The sequence below is a fragment of the Nesoenas mayeri genome (genome assembly GCF_963082525.1).
Source record: "Nesoenas mayeri genome assembly, chromosome: 7".
NCBI lineage: Eukaryota > Metazoa > Chordata > Aves > Columbiformes > Columbidae > Nesoenas > Nesoenas mayeri.
The window spans coordinates 17,456,589-17,479,396 of NC_137551.1; the positions used below are offsets into that span (position 1 = coordinate 17,456,589).

Sequence of the window (22,808 nt, forward strand, 5' to 3'; positions counted from 1 at the left end):
GCACACAGTAACTTTATTTGATCACCAGCTGATGATGGCATTTCTCTTCTTTTGAAACAGAGCTGGAGTCTAGGTTACACTTCATACTGAAATAACTTGAAACAGAATTTGAATACCCGAGTCCTAACAATGTTCCCCATGTTTTATCCATCGTACCTCACAAAAGTATTATTTTCAGTTTGATCAGTTGTTATCAGAGCATGTCACTCTGGCCTTTCATTCCACATCCTTTACATTTTTAACTCAGTACTTCAATAACGTTCTCCAATTTTTGAATTTTCATGTTTAGGCTTGAAGCAGGTAAAATGCACTTTTGTCTAATAAGATTTATAAACAGAAACGTTGCAATTCCCAGTTTCTTGTCTCCCCTTGCTTCAAGGGCCATGGAAATAACTGTTGCTTTTTAATTACAGCTTTACACTGTGGCCTGCCATTTATTTGCTTTCAGATCTCAGTTACGTTTTTCCTTTTCCACTATCTGCAACTGAGCTTGTCAACTATTATTAGACTTGAAAAGTCACTCAGCTGCCAAGAGAGCAAGTAGCCTGACTTTGACAAATTTAATAGGATTAGTTCTTTCAGTAAGGACACCAGTACCGAAAGGCGCTGTTCGCATATCTGTATTAAGTACATCTCTTTTATGCTATATTTGAGCAAGTTATTAGTTATCACCAAAGTAATTTTAGACCTTTGAAGCCTTATGTCATTAATCCTTTCCATATACCGAATATACTTAGAAGGAGATCAATCTTACAATTATATTCATGTGAAAAATCCCAAGAAAACTAGTCAGACACTGCACCAACAGAAGCTCCACTCTAGCACTCTGTACTCATTTTGATCGTGCTTCCTGCATTGAGAAACTTTGCATTTTTCTACTATATTTAAAAAATAAATGACTTGTTTGTGTGCGGGCCATCAGTAAGATTGGGTTCAGTCCACAATACTATACAGTGATCACACAAATAAGGAAGCATAGTAGAGAGCACAGATTATTTAAATATGAAAACACTTAATATTCCACGTGTCTTTAAAATGTTAATGAGGATTTTTGGATAACTAAATTCCTGTCTAACAGGGACAGAGACCTTTTCAAACGCATTAATCGGGGCTTTCAGAGGGTATTTTTCAAAGCCGAGGAACACGGGGTGCCAAAGCCAAGCTGTATTTCAGGTACCGGCTGCTGCAGCTGCAGGCAGCGTTCAGTTCCATCGCACTCCCACCCAGGGGCTCAGAAGCGCGTTTGCACGAACCGGCCCCGGCCACAGGGCACAGCGAGGGCCTCGCACACCGGGCAGTACCGTCCCCGCGTCTCCGGCGCCGCGGCAACCGCGCTCCCGCCCTCTCGCCCGCGGGGCGTCCAGCCCGGCGGCGCTCCGGGGTAAATGCCGGGGCCGGGCACCGGTACCCGCGGGGCGGCTGCCACGACGGCGAGAGCGGCAAGCGCAGGAGAGGCACAGGCAGGGGCGGCACAGGCAGGGGCGGCACAGGCAGGGGCGGCACAGCAGCGGGACGGCCCCGCCGCGCGGCTCCACGTGCGCCCGGCGCCGCCGGGAGGGGAGCGCGGTCCCGCCGCCCCCACCGCACCGCCCCGCGCCCAGCCCGGCCCGGCCCAGCCCAGCCCGGCGCGGCGCGGCCCTCCTGGCGTGACTGTGACTTTGCACGTGTCTCGTCCTCCACCGGGGGCAGCACCGGCGGCGCCCAGTCCCCCGCCGGTATGCGCTGGGGCTTCTCCGTGAGGAAGAGCCCCTCCCGCGGCCCCGCCGCCCGTTACCTCAGTTGCTTTTGCTCCAGCTTGAGCTTCTTGGCTTGCGGCTCCTCTGCTGCCATCTTCGCGCTGGCTGGCGTGTGGCGCGCTTCGCTCGCCTCGGCCCGCCCGCCGGCCCCGGCCCGCCCCGCCGACCGCGCCGGCACCGCCACCGGGGGGCGGGGGCGGCGGGGCGGGCGGCTGTGCCGGGCGCCTGACGGGTAGGGCAGGCCGCGCCGCCCGCCGCTCCTGCCTGGCGGTGCGCCGCCGCGCCGCCTGCCCGGGTGGTTTTACCGCCTAGAGACAGCGCCCGCCCCTTGCCCGCCGCCGAGACCGAGGGGCACCGGCGGGCGGTGGGCGGCTGGCAGCGGGGCCGGCAGGGCTGGGGGCGCGCCCGTTATCCGCTGCTCAGCGCAGGCAGCGCCCCGGCCGCCCGCGCGTCCGCCGGGGGGCGGCCCCGCGCGCTGCCGGGCCTCGCCGCCATCTTGGCCGCTGCCCCGGGAGCGGGACGGGCCGAGCCTGGCCGGGGCGAGCGGGCCGCACCGGGCCGGGGGAGGTACGTGGGGCCGGGTGGGGGGGCCGTTGGCTTCCGTGTTCGGGGGACGCGACGGCCGGCGAGACGGGCCGGGCCTCGGCGGCAGCCGCGAAACCCTCGCCCGGCGGGAGTGGCCCGTGCCCGGCCCCGCACGCAGCCGCCGGCAGGTCTGGGTGGCGGGAGTCAGGCCGGGGTGACATTCCTGTCAGCGGCGGTGGCGGCAGATTGCCCCGGAAACCCGAGACTTCCCGTTTTAGCGGCGTCCCTTTCCATTATTCGGTGTCCCTCCGTATACTGAATTATTTCCGTGTGTGAATAAAGCACCTGTTCGTGTGGGCTCTGGTGCGTGTGGGGCACCGCTCGGCCTGCGCGGGAGCGGAGGCCCGGCCGGCGCCTTCAGAGCGGTGGTTGCGCGGGGCTCAAGGGGACGATCTGCACAGGTCAGCCCGGAACGATAAGCGGCAATGGGGAGGGATCACGCACAGGGAGGTGACTGAGTTTGGTTTTTAGGGGAGGTGGCACAGGGACTGCGGGAGGGATGATGCGGGAACTGCCATCCACGGCAAAAGCTGCAGCCAGGAGGGGCAGGGGGGCAGCACCCAGGTCGCCTGAGTCTTTCTTCGGCAGCACTGCTGCGAACATGGTGGTTCTTGCCATGATGTACTTGCTTAATTAGCAAGGGGCCCCTTGAGTGTAGATTTGCATAATATGCGCTGGAAATGAATCCGTTATCATCCATCACTGTGCATCGTACATCGCTTTTGCCCTGGCCAGTACCTAGCAGGGTAATTGAGAGGAGGTTGTTGCCGCTTTTCTTTTGTTTCAGTGCTAATCTGCCTTGAAGTTGCAATGCACTCAGCATCTTTTCAGTATGGTGATTTGTACCCATTAGATGTTGATCAGACTGGAGGAGTAGCTTCACCATTAAATGTAGCTATTGTGTAAAGAACCAGGCAAAAAAATCATACTTGAATTATGAAGATATTCATGTTAAAAGAAGGCAGACTGCAGTATGGGAGAGGAAAAACTATTTTGCAAGAAAAGCACAAGAAAATCACTCATGCAAGAGGTAGAATGATGGAAGCAGTGTTTTACAAAAGAACTGACTATTGCAACCATGAGAATGATTCAGCTGGCAGTTCCCAGCAGGTTTGAATAGTACATAGCTTCTCATTTATTTTTTAGAAAATCTAAATAGTATTTCACTGTAAGTGTCTAGGATTTAATCTGTGGTGGTTTGGGTGCTAAGAAAAACACAAGCAAACCTGGTTTTGAAGGAAAAAAAAAAAGAGGGACAAGCAGATTCTTTCCTGTCTGTGTGTGCATACCTGAAAATTCCTTGCAGATGGAAAATTAAACATTAAGACCACTCCATGCCCTCTAGTACTTAATTTTTCTGTCCCTTGTCCAGAAATGAAATTTCCTATTGTGCAAAACAGCTATGCATCAGCTAAGTCCTAATTATTTTTTCGAACAAAGCTCTCCTTACAAGCAGTTGTGCATTAAGAATCTTAAATAGAAATATTGTCATGAGGATTCAGGAAAGAAAAATTGAAGTTCTTGACGTAGAATGGTCTGAACAGTGGGTCACAAGTGGCAGCAGTACTTCATGGCTGTAATAGTGGGAGGAAACCAAATTAAACCTTTTTGAAATGTTAAATTCCTTCCTCTTATTTCCCTTTTATTTCCCCCCAATTTAAAGCTTCTCATATAGCTTTCAAAATTTCATTAATACACAGAAAATAAGTGTAATTTTTTTATGCTTACTCAACATAATGCATGAGAGGCTGCTTTTTAACAGGAACTTTGTAGAAGATTCTTTAAGACTTAGTATTTGAGAGCCTGATTTTATTCATATACAATGGAAGAACTAAAGAGTGCTGCTCTGCTCTCTTCTTATGGAAGAGAGGTAGAAGTGGTTCTGTGCCTTCTTTCTACCGTCTGCATTTGGCCCAGTTGTGATGGAGTATGCACACATTAGTAAGAACTGTCATTTACAGCAGAGTTCCTGTGATACTTGCCGGCTCTGATCTAGTATTTCAGTAGTGCGTGGCTCTTTGGCACTGTGCTTGTCCTTTCTGGAACCTTGAGTGCCTCTTAAAATAGAGCCTGTGAAAAGGAGCAGTGTAAAGCTGGTGGCACTGTCGCCCCAGCTCATCAGACTTACTGGAGCAGTGAATTGGGAGAGCACAACGGAAAACATCTTCCCAAAGAACTACTGAGATGAGGCTTTTATATGCTTTGATCAAATGCTGCGGCCTTGGCCGTTCAGAGTTCTCCATGGTTTGGCTGGAGTATGATCCTAATTATCAGTCTGTTCCTGAAAATCCCATTGACAGTAAATGCCTGTGTCCATTTGTCCCTCTCTGTCTCATCAACACTGCTTTCAGAGGGAGAATTTCTTAAAGTGGTCTCTTGGTAGTCCTAAAGCAGCTGATTCGGCTGTCAGTTATGGTAAAAATGTTCCATCTTCATGTAAAAATGTAGTTTTACCAATGAATTTTTAATTGTTTTGGTGGGTTTTTTTTTCTAAGAAACTCTTGCTTTTTAAGCTTTTACAGTGAAGCTTTCTGTTCTTGCAGGTCCCAAAGGGAACTGCAGTTATTCAGGATCTAATACTATTGGATTATTCAGGATCTAATATTGTTCTGCTGGCAAGAAATGGAACTATCTTGCCAGCAATTAGAAGATTTGTACTGGAACTAAATTGGACAGTGGCGCCATGCAGATGAATTATTGGAAAGCTCAACAGTCAGTAGATGAAATGCTGCACAAGTTCTTATGCAGGCTGTGACTGTTATTGGTTAAAGCACGGAGGAAGTTAGAAATTTGTTATGGATACGAAACACTGATTTGAGACAACTTCAGGGTATTCTCAAAGGACTACTTCCTTATAAAAACAATTCCAGAAAGTTGCTAACAGTGTTTTAAATGAAAGTAAAGATAAATAAATGTATGCTGAGCATCAGGGAGGCAAAGTGTTTAGCCTTTAATAGGGATGATCTTGCTGGGAAAATATCTGAGTAGTTGTACAGACACAAGCACTTCATGATGTTAAGTTAGAGTTGATTTGATTATGGGAGTTTTGCTTGACTAACAGGGGGATACTAGGCAATTCTTAAGAAGGGTTGCAAAAATGTTATTAATGTGCAGACACCTAAAATGTGGGCATCTTAGAAGTAAACAGATTAATGACACTTGAACAGCAGCAGTAAGATATGCTAAGATAGGAGCCTTACAAAACCTGTGAAATTACAGAACATTCACATTTTAGTAAGATATGAGACTTCCAGGTGTATCAGTTTGAATCACAACTTCTAATGTTGTGTCAGGGTTGGTCCAGCCAGTGATATGCCAGAGCTGCCACGTTTGCTGTCTTGAAATGTCATTCAAGTATTTAATAGTACTTCTTTAAGTTTGCTGTTTTAAGGGGCAGTGAATGGGGTTGGGGAGGTGGGGAGCAAAGATTGTCTGTCTAGTTCTGCCACATCTGTGACACATGTTGAATTTATAGGAAAAAGCTAAACTACTGACCAGCTGGTTGTGACAAAAATATTACCTTTAAAATAGAACTAGAACGGCCTGTCGCAGCTTGTTTCTCCAGGTTACTTTAAGCATTTTATTACTTTCCATTCACTTGTCACTAGAAGTTCATTTCCACAAATACATAACAGAGGCTCAGACAGTCCACCCCCACTAATCCCTCTACCCTTCAGAGCAGCTACACCACATGCAGGGAACATGGAAGCTGTGGAATACTTTCCCAGTGAAGGTCCCGTTTAGAGCCATTTTTAGTAATTATTACTAGCTCTAAAGGGCATTGCAGAGGTCAGTGATAAATTCCTCATTTCCTGGTTGTCAGAGCTTTGACTGTAACTCAGCTCAGTGTTACAGAAGAGCAGCTGCTGACAGTATTTCTGCATTAATTACATTTTTGAGTACTTAATTGTAGTTAAGGACAGGCACATGCAGTCTTTTCCCTTGCTTGTAGCTTCTCCCTCTTGCTAGTGAGCTCCGCTTTCCTGTTGTGAGCCTGCTGTGACTTCAGTCCAGATGTTTCAACTGCCGAGAGACTGAAAAGACAGTAACATTGAAAAATCCAGATTTAGTCAACAGAAAAGATACAGACTTGGAAACAGAGTATGCAAGGCGCCTTAGTTAAGATATTTAGTTATTCTGTGAGGACTTCAAATTCTGGGAGGATAGAGATGACTACAAGGTATCACATGGAGTTTGGTGTGTCAGAGCAAGGATGGGAAGTCTTTGAGAAGTTGCAAAACCTCTGGGGGGCTGCTTGTTGCTACAGTGTCTGCAAGATGCTTTTAGGTCAGGCAGTAGTATGGAAGGCTGTCGGCCTCCTAAAAGGAACTTGAATGGTGTGCTCGGGACTAAAGATGCAAATAATAATCCTTGTATGTCATCAGTTTGCTTCCTGGGTAGGCCTAAAAGCAGAGAGGTGGGAGACATGTCCTTTTGAAAAAGTCCTAGAAGCACACCTTCAGTATTTTACATAGAGTGGTTTTATGCTGCGATCTCAAAGTGGTGTATGTGTTCGCTGCTGCACAGATTCTCTCATGATTCTTAAATTTTGGTGATGTGCTTTTGCTGCTCTTTTTTTAAACTTACACACTTTGGTTCAAGACCTTTACCCTCGAAGTGTCGCAGCTCTTAACATGCTTTGCTGCTTGGCCACAAGTATTAACTTGGCCTATTGGTGTGAGGAATCTTACTGTTACTAGATTGATTTCTTATGTTCAGCATTTTTTAATATTTTTTTCTTTGCAAATCTAATGTTCTGATGAGATACAAGAGGGTAGGGTACTGAGAAGTGAATTGAGGAATGTATATGTATCTGAAATGAAATCTGGCACTCAAGAAATAGAGTAGCAGGGAAGTATTCCGTATTGGGAGCACTCTTAATTTTTGTGAAATAATAGCTTACATAAGATATTTTTATAGTAGTACAAGTTGTAAGATAACCAACATTAAATCTGTCTTTAATTGGCTGGTGCCAATTGTTTGACAGTGTATAGGATAAATCAAATTACTTAGTCTCGTGTATAGCAGACTGATGGCTCTACTGCTGTAGGAGCTTCTTTACTATAGTCAGCACTGGCAGAGGAAAGTGTCCAGACTGAGCTGCCCATTGACAGAAAGGCCAGGGCTTGTGCCTGTGGGTTTGCCTGCTCTGCACTTCAGCTGCAAGAAGGGAGCTTTGATTTTCAGAGTACTGCTAAAAGTTGTGAAGGGGGAAATGAGTATGCGAGGGGCTTTGAAGGGAACTCTTAAGCTAGAAGCAAAATAATTATGTATCAAGGGGAATCCTAGGTAGGATTTGACCACTCTATTCCCACAGATACTGCAAAGCTGTCATCCACTGAGCATGGTCCCCTGGGTCAGTTTGGTTTTCCAGTTCACCATGAGGCCACACAAACATGTGTGTTGTATGAATACAGCCAGTACCTGGGCACTTTGGGGCAGATGAGTAACGAGGGGCCATGGACCAACACTACTGTCCTTTGTGGCTCCCTGTGTGCTCCCTCAATTGCATATCTAGTCATGGTCTAACATCCTAAGTGGAACTTACAGCACAAGCAGAGGCCCTGCTAACACAGCTGTTTCACATGCCAGGAGCTTGCTGCTGCCTAAAGGTAGCAATTATGCTGGACTGCTCCACTGCTGTGCTTGTTAAAAGTGTATCGTGACAAATGCAATTGTTTCTGATGAATACAATCTGTATGAATGTTAGCAGCAGGACAACTTAAAAGCTTAAAAAACTTAAAAACTTGAGCTTAAAAGCTTAAAAAACACTCTGTCACACATACCTGATGTACTTTGTCAAAGTATTGTCCAAAGCTGTCTGCAGCCCAGCATAGCTGGTCCACTGTGGGCTGTAGATCAAGTCCTCTGGAAATGACATATTAACTGGTGCTGCTTGTATGGAAACTCTCCTATGCAGCTTTGTGTGCATTTACTAGGAAATGAGTTTTCTATTTGTTAACAGATATGCCATTGTATCCATATTAAAATGTACAGAGAACTATTCTAAGCTTTATAGCTGATCACCTTCTTATGTTTGGGCTGTCTTGGTGTGGAACAATACTGACATTCAGTGGTTGATTATACTTGCCACCATTGTGTGACTATCCAGGAGATTTTGGAGGGTTATAATGTTCAGCACTGGCTAAATTCAGAACATGTTTAGTTAAACTGGATTAAAGCAATTGTGCTAAGACTCCTTTATAAGAATTCTGTGCTTCCAGTATTAAAATTATCTGTTTTTTTAACAAACTAAATTAGAGATTAATTTGGTCTGGGAGAGATACAGCAGAAACATGCAATAACACTTAGTGGCTTTGTGTCCTTTCCCACTCTTAAGCAAACTGGCAATCACAGTTTCCGAAAGAACTTCCTCATACAGTGTATTGACTTAGCTGGATTTTTCTGTCCATGTTTGCACTATTGGTCTTTTTGTGTCTACCGCCAAAGACAATGTGCTCTCAGCAGGAGATATCTAAGACCTGGCAAGGCCCCAGTGAAGATGAGCACGTTGCTGTCATGCATGTGAAGAAGCAGCTGGAGTTTAGAATTTGGAAAGCTGGATCTTGGCTCCCTTCCCATATCTGCTGACTTAGGCGGAGGGACATGGCATGCTAACTCCCTTCTTTAGTTGTCTTTTTTCACCTTCTCTTGTGAGCTTTGAAAGACATACTCTTGTTTTGTCGAGACCTGCAGGGCCAGATATTTTTTCAGTGTTACAAGTGTATTAAGAGGACATTGTAGAACTCGGGGCAGTTTAGGTTCAGACACAGCAACAAGAGCTCATTCTGGATTGAGCTAGGTGCTTATTCCAGTATTTTGGAATGAAGCTTAATCATACAGTGTTTAGACTCCTTAGTATCTCTGTGAGACTGGGCCATTTACATCTAGATGCTTCTATGCCTTCCTCACATCTGTGTGCCAGAGTTAACATTAGCAAAGGAGCAAATTTTATCTGTGTTTTATGGCATGATCCTGGCCAAGCGTCCTTAGGTTATTGAAAACTATGCTAGGTTTTTGATAGGTAGGTTTGGCTTCTCTTGGACATGCGGAGTTGACAGTGATCTTCCTGTTTTGAGGTGTGGATGCCCAGTAACTGTTTGATCTCTTTCCAGTCATGTTTGAACTCCTCCAAAGGCTAAATAAACTTCAGTTCAGGATATCTCCACTGCTAATCATCTCCCCTTTTCCACTACCTCCTCTCCTCCAGCTCTAGTACTTTCTGGCAATGTAATAACTTGTATCAGAAAGCTGATCTGACCAGAAACTTTTTATTTTCTGTGTCAGTTTATGGCTGGGCCAGTTTCCTGCTGTAGATAATTGCAGGGCCACAGAGCAGCTCAAATCAATACCTGGAAGGCAAAAGGGATGAATAGCCAGTGGCAAGAGCAGCTTTTTCAATTACAGAATGAATTTATGCAGGATACAAGTACCAGGTTTACTTCACTGTGAGGAAAGTTGGGTTACAATTTGTTTTGTTTTCTAAGCCTGACTTTAAACTTGGACCTTATCTCTGTTAAAGGATGATTATGCTGCAGGTCAGCCAAAGCATTATATCTGTCTGATGTAAAGGCTAAAGTGATAAACTGAAGTCTGATAGCATGTCTCTTCTGTATATGTGAAGAAAATAGCTTAGTCACTTCATTTGAATCAACAGCTTAGTTCACTTATTATCTCATTCAAAGTTGAGAAATGGACTGCAAAATAGGGGTATTTTTTTCTTTTTTTTAAAAAAAGCAGATGAGCTTCTTCTCCCATCACTAAAATGATGAGTGGCTGAGGCATGCTATTTGTGAATCTTTAAAGATACGACAAAGAATCATGTGTGTTATCTGCAGTTTACACTTCCCTTTTTCTTGAGTTAGTGTTTCAGTGTAGAACATTTTATATAAACACATTTCGTGTGTGTTAAGCACATTTGAGGCAATTTTATTCTTTAACCTGATTTAAACTACTGGTTTTGTGTACTTTTAATGAATTCCAACCCTTCATCCAAGTGCAGCTTGGCATAGATCCTAAGTAAAAGACTAATCAGCCAGAAAATAAAAAACACTCTTCTAGTTCAATAGCTGAAAGCTGGCAAGCTAAAGAGCTATATCCTTAAGGTACAATTCTTAGTTATGTATAAAAGTTACGCAAACTCCTCTACCGTAGGAAACTTTGTGTGTAAGTTACCCTTACATGTTGCCAAATATGTTTAAGTGAGTCCCAAGTCAGGAGAGTTAGCTTTTCTTTAAGAAATAAATAACAAAAAACAAATAGGGATGAAAGTAATAATCAAGGGTGCTAGCTGCTTGCTTACATTGTGATATATGTTAGTGACTCAGTCCACTGTGAAGTATTTTGTGGTTGAACATTCCTCCAGATAAAGAAAATGCAATTTAAAGAAAAACAGCAAAGCAGATATTTTTCTTAATTTCACAGTGCATGTTAATAAAGAATAACTGTTGCAAGAAAGGGAATCTGGGAGAAGAAATGATGTCAGCCCTTATATCTTTTTGTTTATTTTAACTTCTTTGAATGTGTTTCCAACAGAAAATGATCCACAGCCTGTTTCTTATAAACTGTTCCGGTGACATATTCTTGGAGAAGCACTGGAAGAGCGTTGTGAGCCAATCTGTGTGTGATTATTTCTTTGAAGCTCAGGAGAAAGCAATCGATGTTGAGAACGTGCCTCCCGTCATCTCAACGCCACATCACTACCTCATCAGCATCTATCGGGATAAAATCTTCTTTGTGTCTGTCATACAGACGGAAGTGCCACCACTCTTTGTAATTGAATTTCTACACCGAGTAGCAGATACTTTCCAGGTCTGTCACCTTAAAATAATTTTAAATTTGAAATAATTCCAAGGGAATTTTTGTATAAACTTCTTTTAAAAAAAAGGTAATAAACCCTCCTGTCAGTGACTTTTCCCTTTTAAGTTAAACACTGTTTTTAAAGTTTTTTTAAAGACTTTAAACACTGGTTTAAACAGTGTACAGAGGGAAAGGAGGTATATTTTGTATACTCATTTGATGTACAGATACCAGTGCATATGCATTGCAAACCAAATCTCACATTGTAAATGCTGTCTTTTTTTTCTGTAAGCTTTGATACTGCTCATGTTAAATGGATGAACACGAAGGAGCATGCAGTCATGAAGGACTCTGGAGGGAGGAAAGAGATGCAAAGTGCGAGTCAGTTTTTAACCTGTTTCACAGATACTGTAAATAAAAGCTCCTCTGTGAGGATTAGGCATTGTCAAAAGTTAGTCTCCTTATTTTACAAGAGTCTTCTAACCGAAGATATGTTAATGTCCACAAGTGGGAGAACCTTTGGGACATATATGCTACTAAACTACATTACATTAATTTCACTGTTCATGATGTCTTTGTTTCTAATTAGGTGATAAATAAATGTAACCTTAACATAAGATGCAATCAGACTACAGAAATATTAATAGCTGAAATTTCTGATCTGTTTGAGAGTGTCTGTTAAAAAAAAACCAAAAAACTCCAACAAACTTTTGCAAAGCATTTTAATAGGAATAAAAAATCCTCTCCTTTGTAATCTCTGATTTGTTTAGGATTACTTCGGCGAATGTTCTGAAACTGCAATTAAGGACAATGTAGTTATTGTGTATGAACTTCTAGAAGAAATGTTAGACAATGGCTTTCCACTTGCAACAGAATCTAACATACTGAAGGAGCTGATAAAGCCTCCCACAATTTTGCGCTCCGTTGTCAACTCGATCACAGGTATGAAAATAATTTTCAGTGGTGACTGATTGCTTATAAACAAAGCCCCATCAAGCTTCATAGCTAAAAAATAATATCACAGCAGTGTGAATCCGTAAGTTGTGGCCACTGTCCTGCCACTTCTCACAACTAAGAGTTGAATAAAAGCAACTTCCTCCTTATTTGCAATTACTGCCTGGCTGCTTTAATATCCCTAGCGGCACTGCCTAGTCCAGCCACAGCTGCTGAATTCCCTCAGGAATAGCAGTTCCCAGCACATACTGGAGACAGGTGCTCTGGGACTGGTACAGAACTAGCCCCAAGCCTTGAATAACTGAGGGGCATTGGAGAAGGTTATGTGTTTTATCAGAAATTATTATAGGAAGGTACATAACAGTTACCTAATAAATCTTTGCTGGGTGGGAACAAACAGCGTGAAGGGAAGAAAAGAGCCTGTCCTCAGCCTCCTCCCTGTCCCTGCCACCATCAGCCTTCATCAAGTTTCAGGCCATTGTAGATGGGTATGTCTTGCACTGACAGAGCCAAATGTCTGTCTGCTGAGCTGGTGGAATCTGCTGGTCTGGCAAGTGGGTGCAGGGGAGGTACACACACCGTGAGGTGTCACATGGGGACAGAGATACGCAACATGTTCACCTATACATTGTGTTAAAGAAGGGTAGTAGGTGGCTGCAGGGCCACACAGAGATAGTGCTCAGAGGAGCTGGTCTTTGAGGTAGCATATGGGAGTTGATCTTTGAGTATAAATCTCATCAGCTTTAATTTCTTTTTTCTGGTTGTGGATTTGTTGGAGGGTTTTTTGGGTTTTGGGTTTTTTTGGTTTGTTTGTGGGTTTTTGTTTGTTTGTTTGTTTTAATGTGGTTTTCAGTGGTAGTATACTATGTTATATATGTTATATATATATGATACATATATGTTATACTTACGAAAAAATTCTATTTTGTTAATGGACTAGATGCACCACTGTAAGGGGAATTAAGACTCCTGAAGCCAAGGGCTGCAGCATCAAATCCTCTTGTTTTATCTAAAGCCTTATTAGATTTCCCTAGGAGCTTAAAGCACCTGCTCAGGGCAGCCTGCATCTTGTCACTGTCAACAGCGTAGTGCTGCGGGGGCGGGAAGCAGCAGCCTGAGCCGTCCCGCCTGCCCGGCCTGGCAGCCCAGCCTGCGCAGTGCTGCTGCACCCTGCAAGGCTGCTGGGGGAAAAGAGGCACGGACACAGCAACTGTTTCCCCTTCAGAGATGCAGCAGGAGTGAGGAAATGATTGTTGCAATTCCTGCCCAATGTGCTATAGCACCAGAGTGTGCTCAGGAAGGGTTTTTTCTGTGTGAGTTATTTTACTAGCTGAAAAGAATGAAAACTTCTGTTTTCTCTCTGCTAGGAGAGGGCCTACCCAGTAGGTTGTGTAGAAATGATAGCTGCTGTCTGTCAGCCTCTCAGTGAAGCTGTCTCACATAGCAGGACATACTACCACGTTCATTGTGCTAAAGGGCACAAGGAAGCATGAGCTGCGGCCCTGTCCTGAGACCTACTTCTAGCAGAGGGTCTTGTTTCCACTGTACTGGGATTCCAAGAACAGTCAGCTAAGCCCCTGAAGTGATTTTTTTTTTTTTTTTTTTTTTTCTTTTAAGAATCATCAGTTTATAAATAGGTAGCTCAGGAAGCCCTTTTCTCACACTGGGTGTTGTTAAAAAACAGGATCAGAGGGTCTCAGCAAGGCAGGCCAGGGCAGTGGCATCACTGTTAAGGAGCCCAGAAGTTCAGCCAACAGGTCAGGGTCAGGATCAGATGATAACAGGATCATTTACAGCTCAGTGATTGCCAGGAAGGTCCTTTATGATGAGACAGGTCAAGCCAGAAAGTCAAGTCTTTGAACCAGGATCTGGATGGATTTGGCATGTGGTCAGGTGTAGACGTGGCTGTCTTGTTGCTACAAGGTAGCTAAGATGGGTACCAAGGTGAGAGCCTCAGCCTGACATCAGCTCCCAAACAAAGGGGTGGGAGCTCTCCCTAAGGCTTCTTCCAGGTCTGTCTTCATAACAACTCATCAGTAAATCAGCCCTGGGGTCAGCCAGCTACAGCTCTTAGGAGAAGGGGGAAGCATGCTTAAGGTAAGGTTCTTGAATTGCGGTGATGAAATCCTTTGCAGGATCTAGCCCCACACCTGCTGCCACTCAAACCTCCTGCTGACTTGAGCATTGGATTTGGCTGTGCAAAGTATAGTCTGAAATCCCTAAGTCTGGACACATCTTTAAAGTGCATTCATGTCACCTAATTAATGAGACTGTAGTGGTCTATATTCTAGTCTGCAGTTCTTGGTTTGATTCTTTGATTCTTAATTTTGGCTGTTGAAATGTTCCTGTTGTAATTGAGTTCCTTTTCATTTTTAAGGCAGTAGTAATGTGGGTGACACACTTCCCACTGGACAGTTGTCCAACATTCCCTGGCGCAGAGCAGGGGTAAAATACACAAACAATGAAGCCTATTTTGATGTCATTGAAGAAATTGATGCGATTATAGACAAATCAGGTAAGATGCCTTGCAAACTCATTTTTGTTTGTTGAATGTTTACATTTAGATGCTGATAGTTAAAGGGAATACAGTCCAGCCACTTTTTTGCATGTGTTTTATATACATTAATCTATATCTTAAATAGAAACATATGAATTATGTGCCCAAATGTATTTGTTCAGTTCATCTTAAAATAGCAACATGCTCCAGGCTCCTTCAGGAACATCCACAAGAAATATTCTGTACTTAGATGTTTTCTGTTTGTATATTGATTATCTCTTAGATATAAAAGGGAAAAATAGTTGAAGTTTTAAATGTGATGAGAAAATTATCTTCCATTGTTCCTGCCAACAAGTTACTTTAGTCCTTTTGGGTCCTCAAATGGGCAAGACCAAAGCTTTCATTAGCTTTGTTCTCACAGCAAGACAAAACTTGGTGTGAAATAGCTGGACAGTATTGGTTTTGTTTATATATAAACTGGAGCCAAATATTATGAAGCATAATAGTACTCCTTGCTTTTCTGTAAATGAAACTTGATATCTTCAAACACAAAAAATCTTTAATCTTAGATTTAGCTCTGAGGAGGAATCTGATAAGTATTTTTTCAAATTTGCCAGTGCCAAAAAGTAGAAAAAACTGATCCCAAGAAGAAAACTGCTGTGCTGTGGACAGCAGCCTGCTGGTTTCTTCATTATTGGGGCAATCAGTTACTAAAGCTGAAGATGCATGACACCATTTTGTGGTGGTATGAGACAGGGAGCAAATCTCTGATTTCTTCATGCAGTGCTGCTGTTGTAGCAGTACTCTTGTTGTAGCAGTACTCAGTGGTGCTTTGGTTCCACACACCAACTTGACAAATGCTTTGGCCACTGTTGAACTGGATAGTCATAAATAGCAGTTGTGCAGCTCTTACTCTTGCCGTCTTGAGACTTAACGAAGGTGACAATGGCAGTCAGAGCAACCTGCCGGCTGTGTTACTCTCCTAGCTCAACAGGGTTCCCAGGGGCAGTAGGAGTGCTTCATCTGAGCAGTCAGAATCAAGACCATGTTTGTATTTTGTTACATATTTCAAGCCCAATCAGTGTCCACTGAGTGTTTGAATTTCCTACTGATGATCCACTGCAATAGTCATAACCATTGTTTTTTTCTGCTCTGATGCCTTGAGGACTAACAATGCAAGAATCTTTCTTCCTTATCTTCAGTATAACTAAGAAGTAGATACAGTTGCTTCTCTAGAATAGGGATGTTATTTTGTTTCATAGGGTTATGGTTAACTGCTTTAATCTGAAATAGCATCCCTTCTTTTCAGGCAAAATACTAACCCCTAATTCCTCCTTCCTTTTGACTAGATCAGCAATATTGTCTACGCACCTTCTAAAATAACTTTTGCTTGTAGGGTTAATTAGTTCAGAGTCCTCCTCTCACTTCTCTCTCCTTATAGGGGATTTAAGGCAATGAGCTTTTCTGGGTAACATGCTTGGGTTTTGGGGGGGATTTGGGGGGAATGTTATTGTAAATTTTCACTATGGGTTTATTTAACATCAAGATGAATATGTAATCCTACTGTTCAACAAGCCTTGCGTGTGAAAGCCAAAGTTATCTGGTGCTTTATAGCACAAACTTACCGTGTTTTCACATGGACTGTTTTGATGTGCTTCAGTGTCCCTGCACCACTACACAACTTGCTAGTTTTGTGGAGATGGGGCACAGGGATGAAAGAAAAGATTCAGAGTTTGCATATTCTGAAATTCTTACTTGCTAATGCTGGCAACTAGTTCAGGCACAGCCAGGACAAGTCCTGTGCAACAGTTGGCACAAGTATCATTAGCTGATTTGGGGCAAGCTGTTCGCTCTGGCTCATGTATTTTAGCAGCTGCCCAGGCCACAGGTAACTGGAATGACCTTTTCTATCTGTGCTTGGCATGTTCTTGAGTGCTGTGCAAATATCATCTGTGCCCTCTGGCTGCACTTCACAACGTTTGCAAGGCCCTTGATAATAATGTTAAGTCAAGTGTCTGTATTTTTTTCCTGCAGGTTCCACAGTCTTTGCAGAAATCCAAGGTGTTATTGATTCATGTATTAAGCTCTCAGGAATGCCAGATCTTTCTCTTTCTTTCATGGTAAATTTAATATATATTTAGGAATTTTAATTGCTTAGGATTTATTTTTCTTAATTATCGGAGTTAAACAATTTTAAGAGCGCAATCACTACTTCATGTGTTATACATACAAAAAATAACTGAAGTTTTGCATTATATTGTAGAAATTGCATTGCTCAGTAGTTGGAATGGCTTTTATCTGTACATAAAAATACACTCACAGAAACTGCCGCACCAGGTCAGACTAGAAATCCATCTAGCTCAGTAATGTGTATTAGATAATGGGTAGGAATGATACTAAGAGTCTAAGAAAAAAGAACTGTGTAGAGTACAGTAGCTAGTTCAAACTGCTGATACCCGATAGGAATTCACTTACTGCTTTGCCACTACTTACAGAACCCACGGCTGCTGGATGACGTCAGCTTCCATCCATGTATTCGCTTCAAACGCTGGGAGTCTGAGCGAGTCCTTTCATTTATTCCTCCCGATGGGAATTTCAGATTGATCTCCTACCGTGTCAGTTCACAGAAGTACGTTTCCATTTAGACCCACGGTCCTACACCACCTACTGCTTTCCCTCTGAGTAACCGCAGATTTCTCCTTGTTATGGGGAGAACTTGCATTCTTGCTAAAATGTGTGTTCCCAGGTTTTGTCTCATCTGTTGCTCTGTCCCCACTAAAACAAGAAAACAGTTTTTCAGTGAGCTGCTGATACTCAGTAACCATTTTTCAGTGGGACAAACTGTACCTGACAGTAACATAGAGCTATCCATTCCTGGTAGTCATGGTTGCTGCAAGATGCTTTATGGCTGAGTCTCTGTGTGCACAGAGGACTCTACTTTTCATAAAAAGAATAAAGCAAAAAACTGCTGATATTTGCAAACTAAGTCTGATTTGACTGGTGGCTGTTCTGACATTTGGCTTGGTGAGATTACTTTAAAAAAGTTAAGCAGATGGATGGAAAGAGATTAGGACAAGTGTTTTGGAAGAAAATATTTTTTTCGTGTGATTGTTAATAAAATCACTTCAGCAATGATGTTGAAGAGCTGAGTATCACTTTTGAAACAAACTGTTTCTAACTTGAATAACTGCCAAAAACACATCAACTATTTGTGAGAAAGAGCTTTATTTTCTCGAGCAGAGAAGTAGCCGGGATGCATTCAGCTACTGTCTTGTCTTTTCAGCTTGGTTGCGATTCCTGTATATGTGAAACACGTGATCAGTTTTAAGGAAAACAGTTCTTCAGGAAGATTTGATGTTACCATTGGACCAAAACAGAACATGGGGAAAACAATAGAAGGAGTTGTCATGACAGTTCACATGCCAAAGGCCGTGCTTAATATGAACCTCACTGCCACACAAGGCAGCTACACATTTGACCCAGTTACTAAAGTAAGTGTTACGTTTTTATTTATTTAAATACCTAAAATAACATTAGAACAAGTCGTGTATTGCAGAGCACTGGAGCAGTGTTTCACACTTGGCAGAACACTTTCCCTCAGCATCTGTTTATCTTCTCTTTAAAATTTACGTTTTCAAACTTAGATACACACCAGTTGTGATTTCTGGTTGTATCAGTCTCCTTTCCCTTCCCCTCTCCCTTTCCTTTCTCTCTTTCCTTGTTCCTTCACCCCTCTGATTTTTTTTCTTCAGTGGATGCAGCAGTATTTTGCTGATAGTTTCAGCTGTGGTATATTTTCCAAGCTATGTTCTTTAAAACATACTTACCTACAGAAAAAGCAGTAGATTTGAAAATAGGTAGCCACAAAAGCAGGAAGCAGAAAATGAGGAAAAATAACCTCTTCCAGAAGATCTGCCTGAAGACACCCAGGAAGGAAGACATAGCGTCTGAAAAACTGTATCTTGAGAGTCCTGCTTTCTTGCCTCTGAGCTGGGGTTTGAGACCTAGATTTCTTAAAGCTCCTGACGCTTTCTTGCTGAAATGCAGTCTGAGCCAAACCATTCTGCTGGCTCTGACACCCTGCTCTGAGCTTTCTGCTGCCCTTGGAATATCTCAGTCAGCAACTGGATTTGAATTGCAAGTGAAAGCTTCCAAGTAACATTTTGTTTCAAAAAGAACAGACCTTGATATTTTGAAAACAAAAACACCAACAAAAACACTTGAAGTCTCCTTTCCTCTCTGCAGAAATAAATTATACTGGTTTTGTCAAGAATTGGGATAACTAGGTGGAATGTCATTGTAAAAGTTTGTAGAAGTAGGAAGAAAAAAAAAACCACCTCTTTTGAGTGAAGGGCTAACTTGGTTCCCTGTATCTTCTTTGAAGTGTAAGAATGAATGGGAAACAAGTGACCCTTGGGAAGGTTACTCAAACACCTCCTTTTCCAAGTGCCTTGCTCCTGGCCTCCTCCTGCTCGTGTTTAAGTTCCTGTGACCTTTGCGCTGGTTACTCTCCTTGCTTCGTGGCTGTACCTGACCCGGTCTCACAACAACCATCATCACAGAGGGAGCAGATGTGCCAAGTGCACAGCCCAGCTCAGCAATGCCGACAGGGCAAAATCAGCGCTGGGGGAGAACAGACCTCACACCTGCGGAAGCCCCAACTGCACCTTCTCCCAGCCAGTGGCATCATTCCCAGGGCTACCAGGCTACTTCCTGTACCCAGCCGGCAGACTAAAAGCATGACATGAACTTGACCTTATAGGTTGTTTTCCGAGAAAGCTACTTCTACTATTCTCTCTTTCCTGACAAGGTGTTAACATGGGACGTTGGCAAAATCACCCCTCAAAAGCTTCCAAACCTGAAGGGTATAGTGAACCTGCAGTCTGGAGCCCCCAAGCCAGAGGAGAATCCAAGTTTAAACATCCAGTTTAAGATACAACAGCTTGCCATTTCAGGTGAGTGAGTGGGTGTTGTGTGAAGCTGGTAATGACAGAAGGCGTAGCAGTAAGAAGTGAAGCGGAAAACCTGTGAATCTTGTAATTGGAGATGCTGATCCAAAGTCAGCTTGGTCCAAAAAGGTGAAGTCTGATTTACCCAAACCTGACAGTTACTCTTGCTGGAAGACTCCCTTGCTGGGAATTGTGAATTCCCAATTGTTTTGCTCAAGAAAGACTGTGAGAAGTGTACAGAGGAATGGGGTTTTCTTTGTTGACTTGTGCATTAGACATGCAAATTTATCCTTTTGGTGAAGAGTGATGGATGATGATCTAAGCGTGCTGCTCTTGACTTGCACCATTGAGGCCCTTTCTAGTGGTAAAAACTCCATTAATTTTAAAGAATTCTCTCTTGTTCTTTCCTTCTGGAACTGGTTAGTTTTTCTTCTTCAAAACAATCTGCAAGTAAAATCAGAATGAAGTCTGTAGGGTAAGTGCAGAAGTAAATGTAAAGCAAACAAGGCCTCAGTCTGTAAACACTTGTGAGTTGCCCATGTGTAAATGCTTCTGCAAGCAAACTTGGTGGGTTTAAGACCCTGACAGAGCAAAGACTCAGGTTTGTAAAGAAGGAGGATGACTGAAGGCAGTAGATGAGAATGGGTGGTAGTATCTGCCTGCCTTTCTAGGGAGGTACCAGGCTGTGGTCCTTTTGCTTCCTAGACTACTTTGCTGAGAAAAATAACACACAGTCCTTGTGTAAGAACAGAATCCTGCAGATTCCTCTTAAACTTGCAACCCACTAGTTTAAATCTAGCAAAACATAGTGGATCCAATGGCTGGAACCTGTAAGAAAGCAGGGGACAACCTGAAACTGTTAGGTAATTAGTAGTTACTAGTGTTAATAGCAGAAGGATTTCTGGTCCTTGCAATTATGATTTAGAGTGGAAAGAATTCTAAAATTTGTCCTTTGCTTCATCTGCATTACTGGACACAAGTGCAGCAAACAGGAGCTGTGGAAGATAGAGAATGGTCTCTGCTCCTGTTTCAGGCAAGATGAACTTGTGGAAAGAAGGAAAATCAGCTTCGTAACTGATCTTAACGTGCTTCAAGAAAGCAGGACTTTTAAACAGACTGACATGATTTCTAGCATTCTGCTTTGAACTTTGTACTTGTTTTTGTCTTTTTCAGGGCTGAAAGTAAATCGCTTGGACATGTACGGAGAAAAATACAAGCCTTTTAAAGGTGTCAAATACATTACAAAAGCAGGAAAATTCCAAGTCAGGACATGAGAACGTGCTCTACTTTCAAGAAGATATTCCCCATTAAAAAAAAAAAACAACCACAACAACAAAAACCAACAACAAAACTTGACTGCTTAGTGACTTATGTTGCTATTGATTAGGTGCCAATTAATAGACACTGATTAGTTTGGGATCAAAGCATTTGTGCACAGCGGCTCATAAAATGAAAGCATAGCTTAGTTTTTTTTTTTAATATGGCTTTAAAATAAGGTACCTTTTTTCTAATACACCTTCACTCTTTTTTTACTGAATTGTTGTGTTGGTGAATAGTTTGATATAGGCGATCCACACAACGTCGCTAACACTACACTGCCAGTCAGATACCAAAGCCCAGGGGCCAAGCACATTATGAAGGCCAGACAGGCCACTGGAAAAGTCTTGTGGTGGCTGGTTTTGCTGCTGCAGCCGCCTGCAGAAAAAGCTCAGCTATTCTCGCAGCCATCTGCAAGCTGGCATTCCACAGAGCATCGCCTAATCCCTCCGCAAATGGAGGGCAGCAGTGAGATGGGCAGGGGTCCTACTGCAGCCTAGGGCAGAGCAAGTGTCACTCCCGAGAAAGAGTTTCTGATGAGGAAAAAGTAATTTCCTTGTTGTTTACAAGAAATCGCCTTTCTTAAGAAGCATTTGCCTTAAGCAGCTTTCATTTGTGCCATCTGCAGATGAGCTGATAGAAAGAATATTCTGCATTAAATCTGGGAGGTGTTTGTTGCTTCAGTAATTCACTTTCTTCCCATTCAATCTCATCATTGCCACCATTTTTTTAAGAATACGGTTGCAGAGAGTAAGATCTATTTTTTATGTGAAGCCTTTGCTTTGATTTGGATGTTCCACTTGTTGGAAGTGGATGCCACCAGATCTGTGCCATGTGTACATTGGCGTGTAGCTTTTTAGATAGCACAATAGAACTGTCAAGTGTATTTAATGGTCGTGTGCTTTAATGTTATGAAATAAAGGGAACTCTACTGAAAATACATTATCTTGTGAAATGTTGGTGCTGTTGTAAACTATTAGTGATGCTCTTAGGCAGGAGACATCCAATATGCAATGAAATTACGACTATTGACTGAACTTCATCACTCTGCAACTATTTAAAGTTTAGATAGGGCATTTAGGAGCGTGCCAGTTAAGCTCCCTTTCATGTTTTATGTTTTTAAATGGAGCACAATTTATGTTTAGATGATGATATTTCTAAGACATACCAGTGACGATGCAAAGCTGATTAAACTTTTCCTTATACACCAGCATAAGCTTGTTCTCTCTGTAAACTAGTAAGTGCTCCCAGGTCCCCGTGAGGTTCCAAACCATACAGTCAGTCAGCACACAGGCTGAGAAACTCACGTTCAGAATTAAGGAAGGGCAGCATACTGGAGAGTCTTCGTTTCCCTGAGCTGTCTGGATTACAGATTAACAGGTGCTAACTTTTCACTTCGCTTCAGATGAAGAACAGGAACTAAAGCCATTCAGGAGTCAAAATTTCAAATACTGGGACAAAAAATGATCCAGCCTGAAAAAAAAGGAGGGGGGACCCATCTGAACACTGGCAGCAAACCATTAAGAAAAGAAATGAGCATATATTTTCTGTTGGTAACTTTGGTAACATCACTAGGGTAAACATGGCCAGAGATGACCATTCTGAGTTTCTGAAATCCGTGTAGATAAAACAGCACTTTTAAGAACCAGCACCTGCAGGAAAGCCCTGTGTTTGTGTAGACACAACAGTGCCTACTAAAAACTACCGAGCTTCTAGTCTACCTTTTTCAACTGGAGAAACATCCATCAATTCATGACTCACCCTCCAGTTCCGCTCCACGTCAGCAAACAGCATCTTTCAGTTATGGTAATTTTACAAGGTCTTGTTTTCAGCTGTAACTGATAACATCCCAAGCTGAAGTCTGAGTAGCTGGTGCTACTGGCTGCTGTCGCACCCTGGAAACGCTGCAAGATTTCAGAACTGACACCATTACTGACACAGAATGTAATCCAGGCAAATCCCATTTCAGGT

At 43.0% G+C, this 22,808-nt stretch overlaps 2 protein-coding genes across 4 annotated transcripts in view; one reads left to right on the forward strand and one right to left on the reverse strand.

Moving 5' to 3' along the window:
* The window catches only part of ADK (adenosine kinase), a 292,886-nt gene extending 290,699 nt beyond the window's left edge, over positions 1-2,187 (reverse strand). Inside the window, exon 1 of the mRNA XM_080348339.1 lies at positions 1,775-2,187. Within this exon, the coding sequence (XP_080204465.1) occupies positions 1,775-1,830 (56 nt within the window). The 5' untranslated portion in view covers positions 1,831-2,187. The remainder of the gene's footprint in view (positions 1-1,774) is intronic.
* AP3M1 (adaptor related protein complex 3 subunit mu 1) lies at positions 1,483-21,938 on the forward strand. 3 transcript variants are annotated; one of them, XM_080348337.1, is made up of 9 exons: positions 1,483-1,715; positions 10,857-11,132; positions 11,891-12,062; positions 14,452-14,589; positions 16,606-16,691; positions 17,067-17,200; positions 17,855-18,062; positions 19,382-19,526; positions 20,694-21,938. In XM_080348337.1, exons 2-9 carry the CDS (start codon positions 10,860-10,862, stop codon positions 20,792-20,794), a joined length of 1,257 nt encoding a protein of 418 aa, XP_080204463.1. In that variant the 5' UTR covers positions 1,483-1,715; positions 10,857-10,859; the 3' UTR covers positions 20,795-21,938. The 3 variants fall into 3 exon arrangements, with proteins under 3 accessions (XP_080204463.1, XP_080204464.1, XP_080204462.1); XM_080348338.1 differs by lacking the exon at positions 1,483-1,715 and adding an exon at positions 2,082-2,303; XM_080348336.1 differs by lacking the exon at positions 1,483-1,715 and adding an exon at positions 2,209-2,722.
* Positions 21,939-22,808: the final 870 nt, after the last annotated feature.

Excerpts from the sequence above, each read along its gene's own strand:
- AP3M1 (XM_080348337.1), top strand. The coding sequence starts at position 10,860 with ATGATCCACAGCCTGTTTCTTATAAACTGTTCCGGTGACATATTCTTG. Across the intron at positions 12,063-14,451 it reads CGTTGTCAACTCGATCACAG|GCAGTAGTAATGTGGGTGAC; the intron begins GTATGAAAATAA and ends TTCATTTTTAAG. Across the intron at positions 16,692-17,066 it reads ATCTTTCTCTTTCTTTCATG|AACCCACGGCTGCTGGATGA; the intron begins GTAAATTTAATA and ends CACTACTTACAG.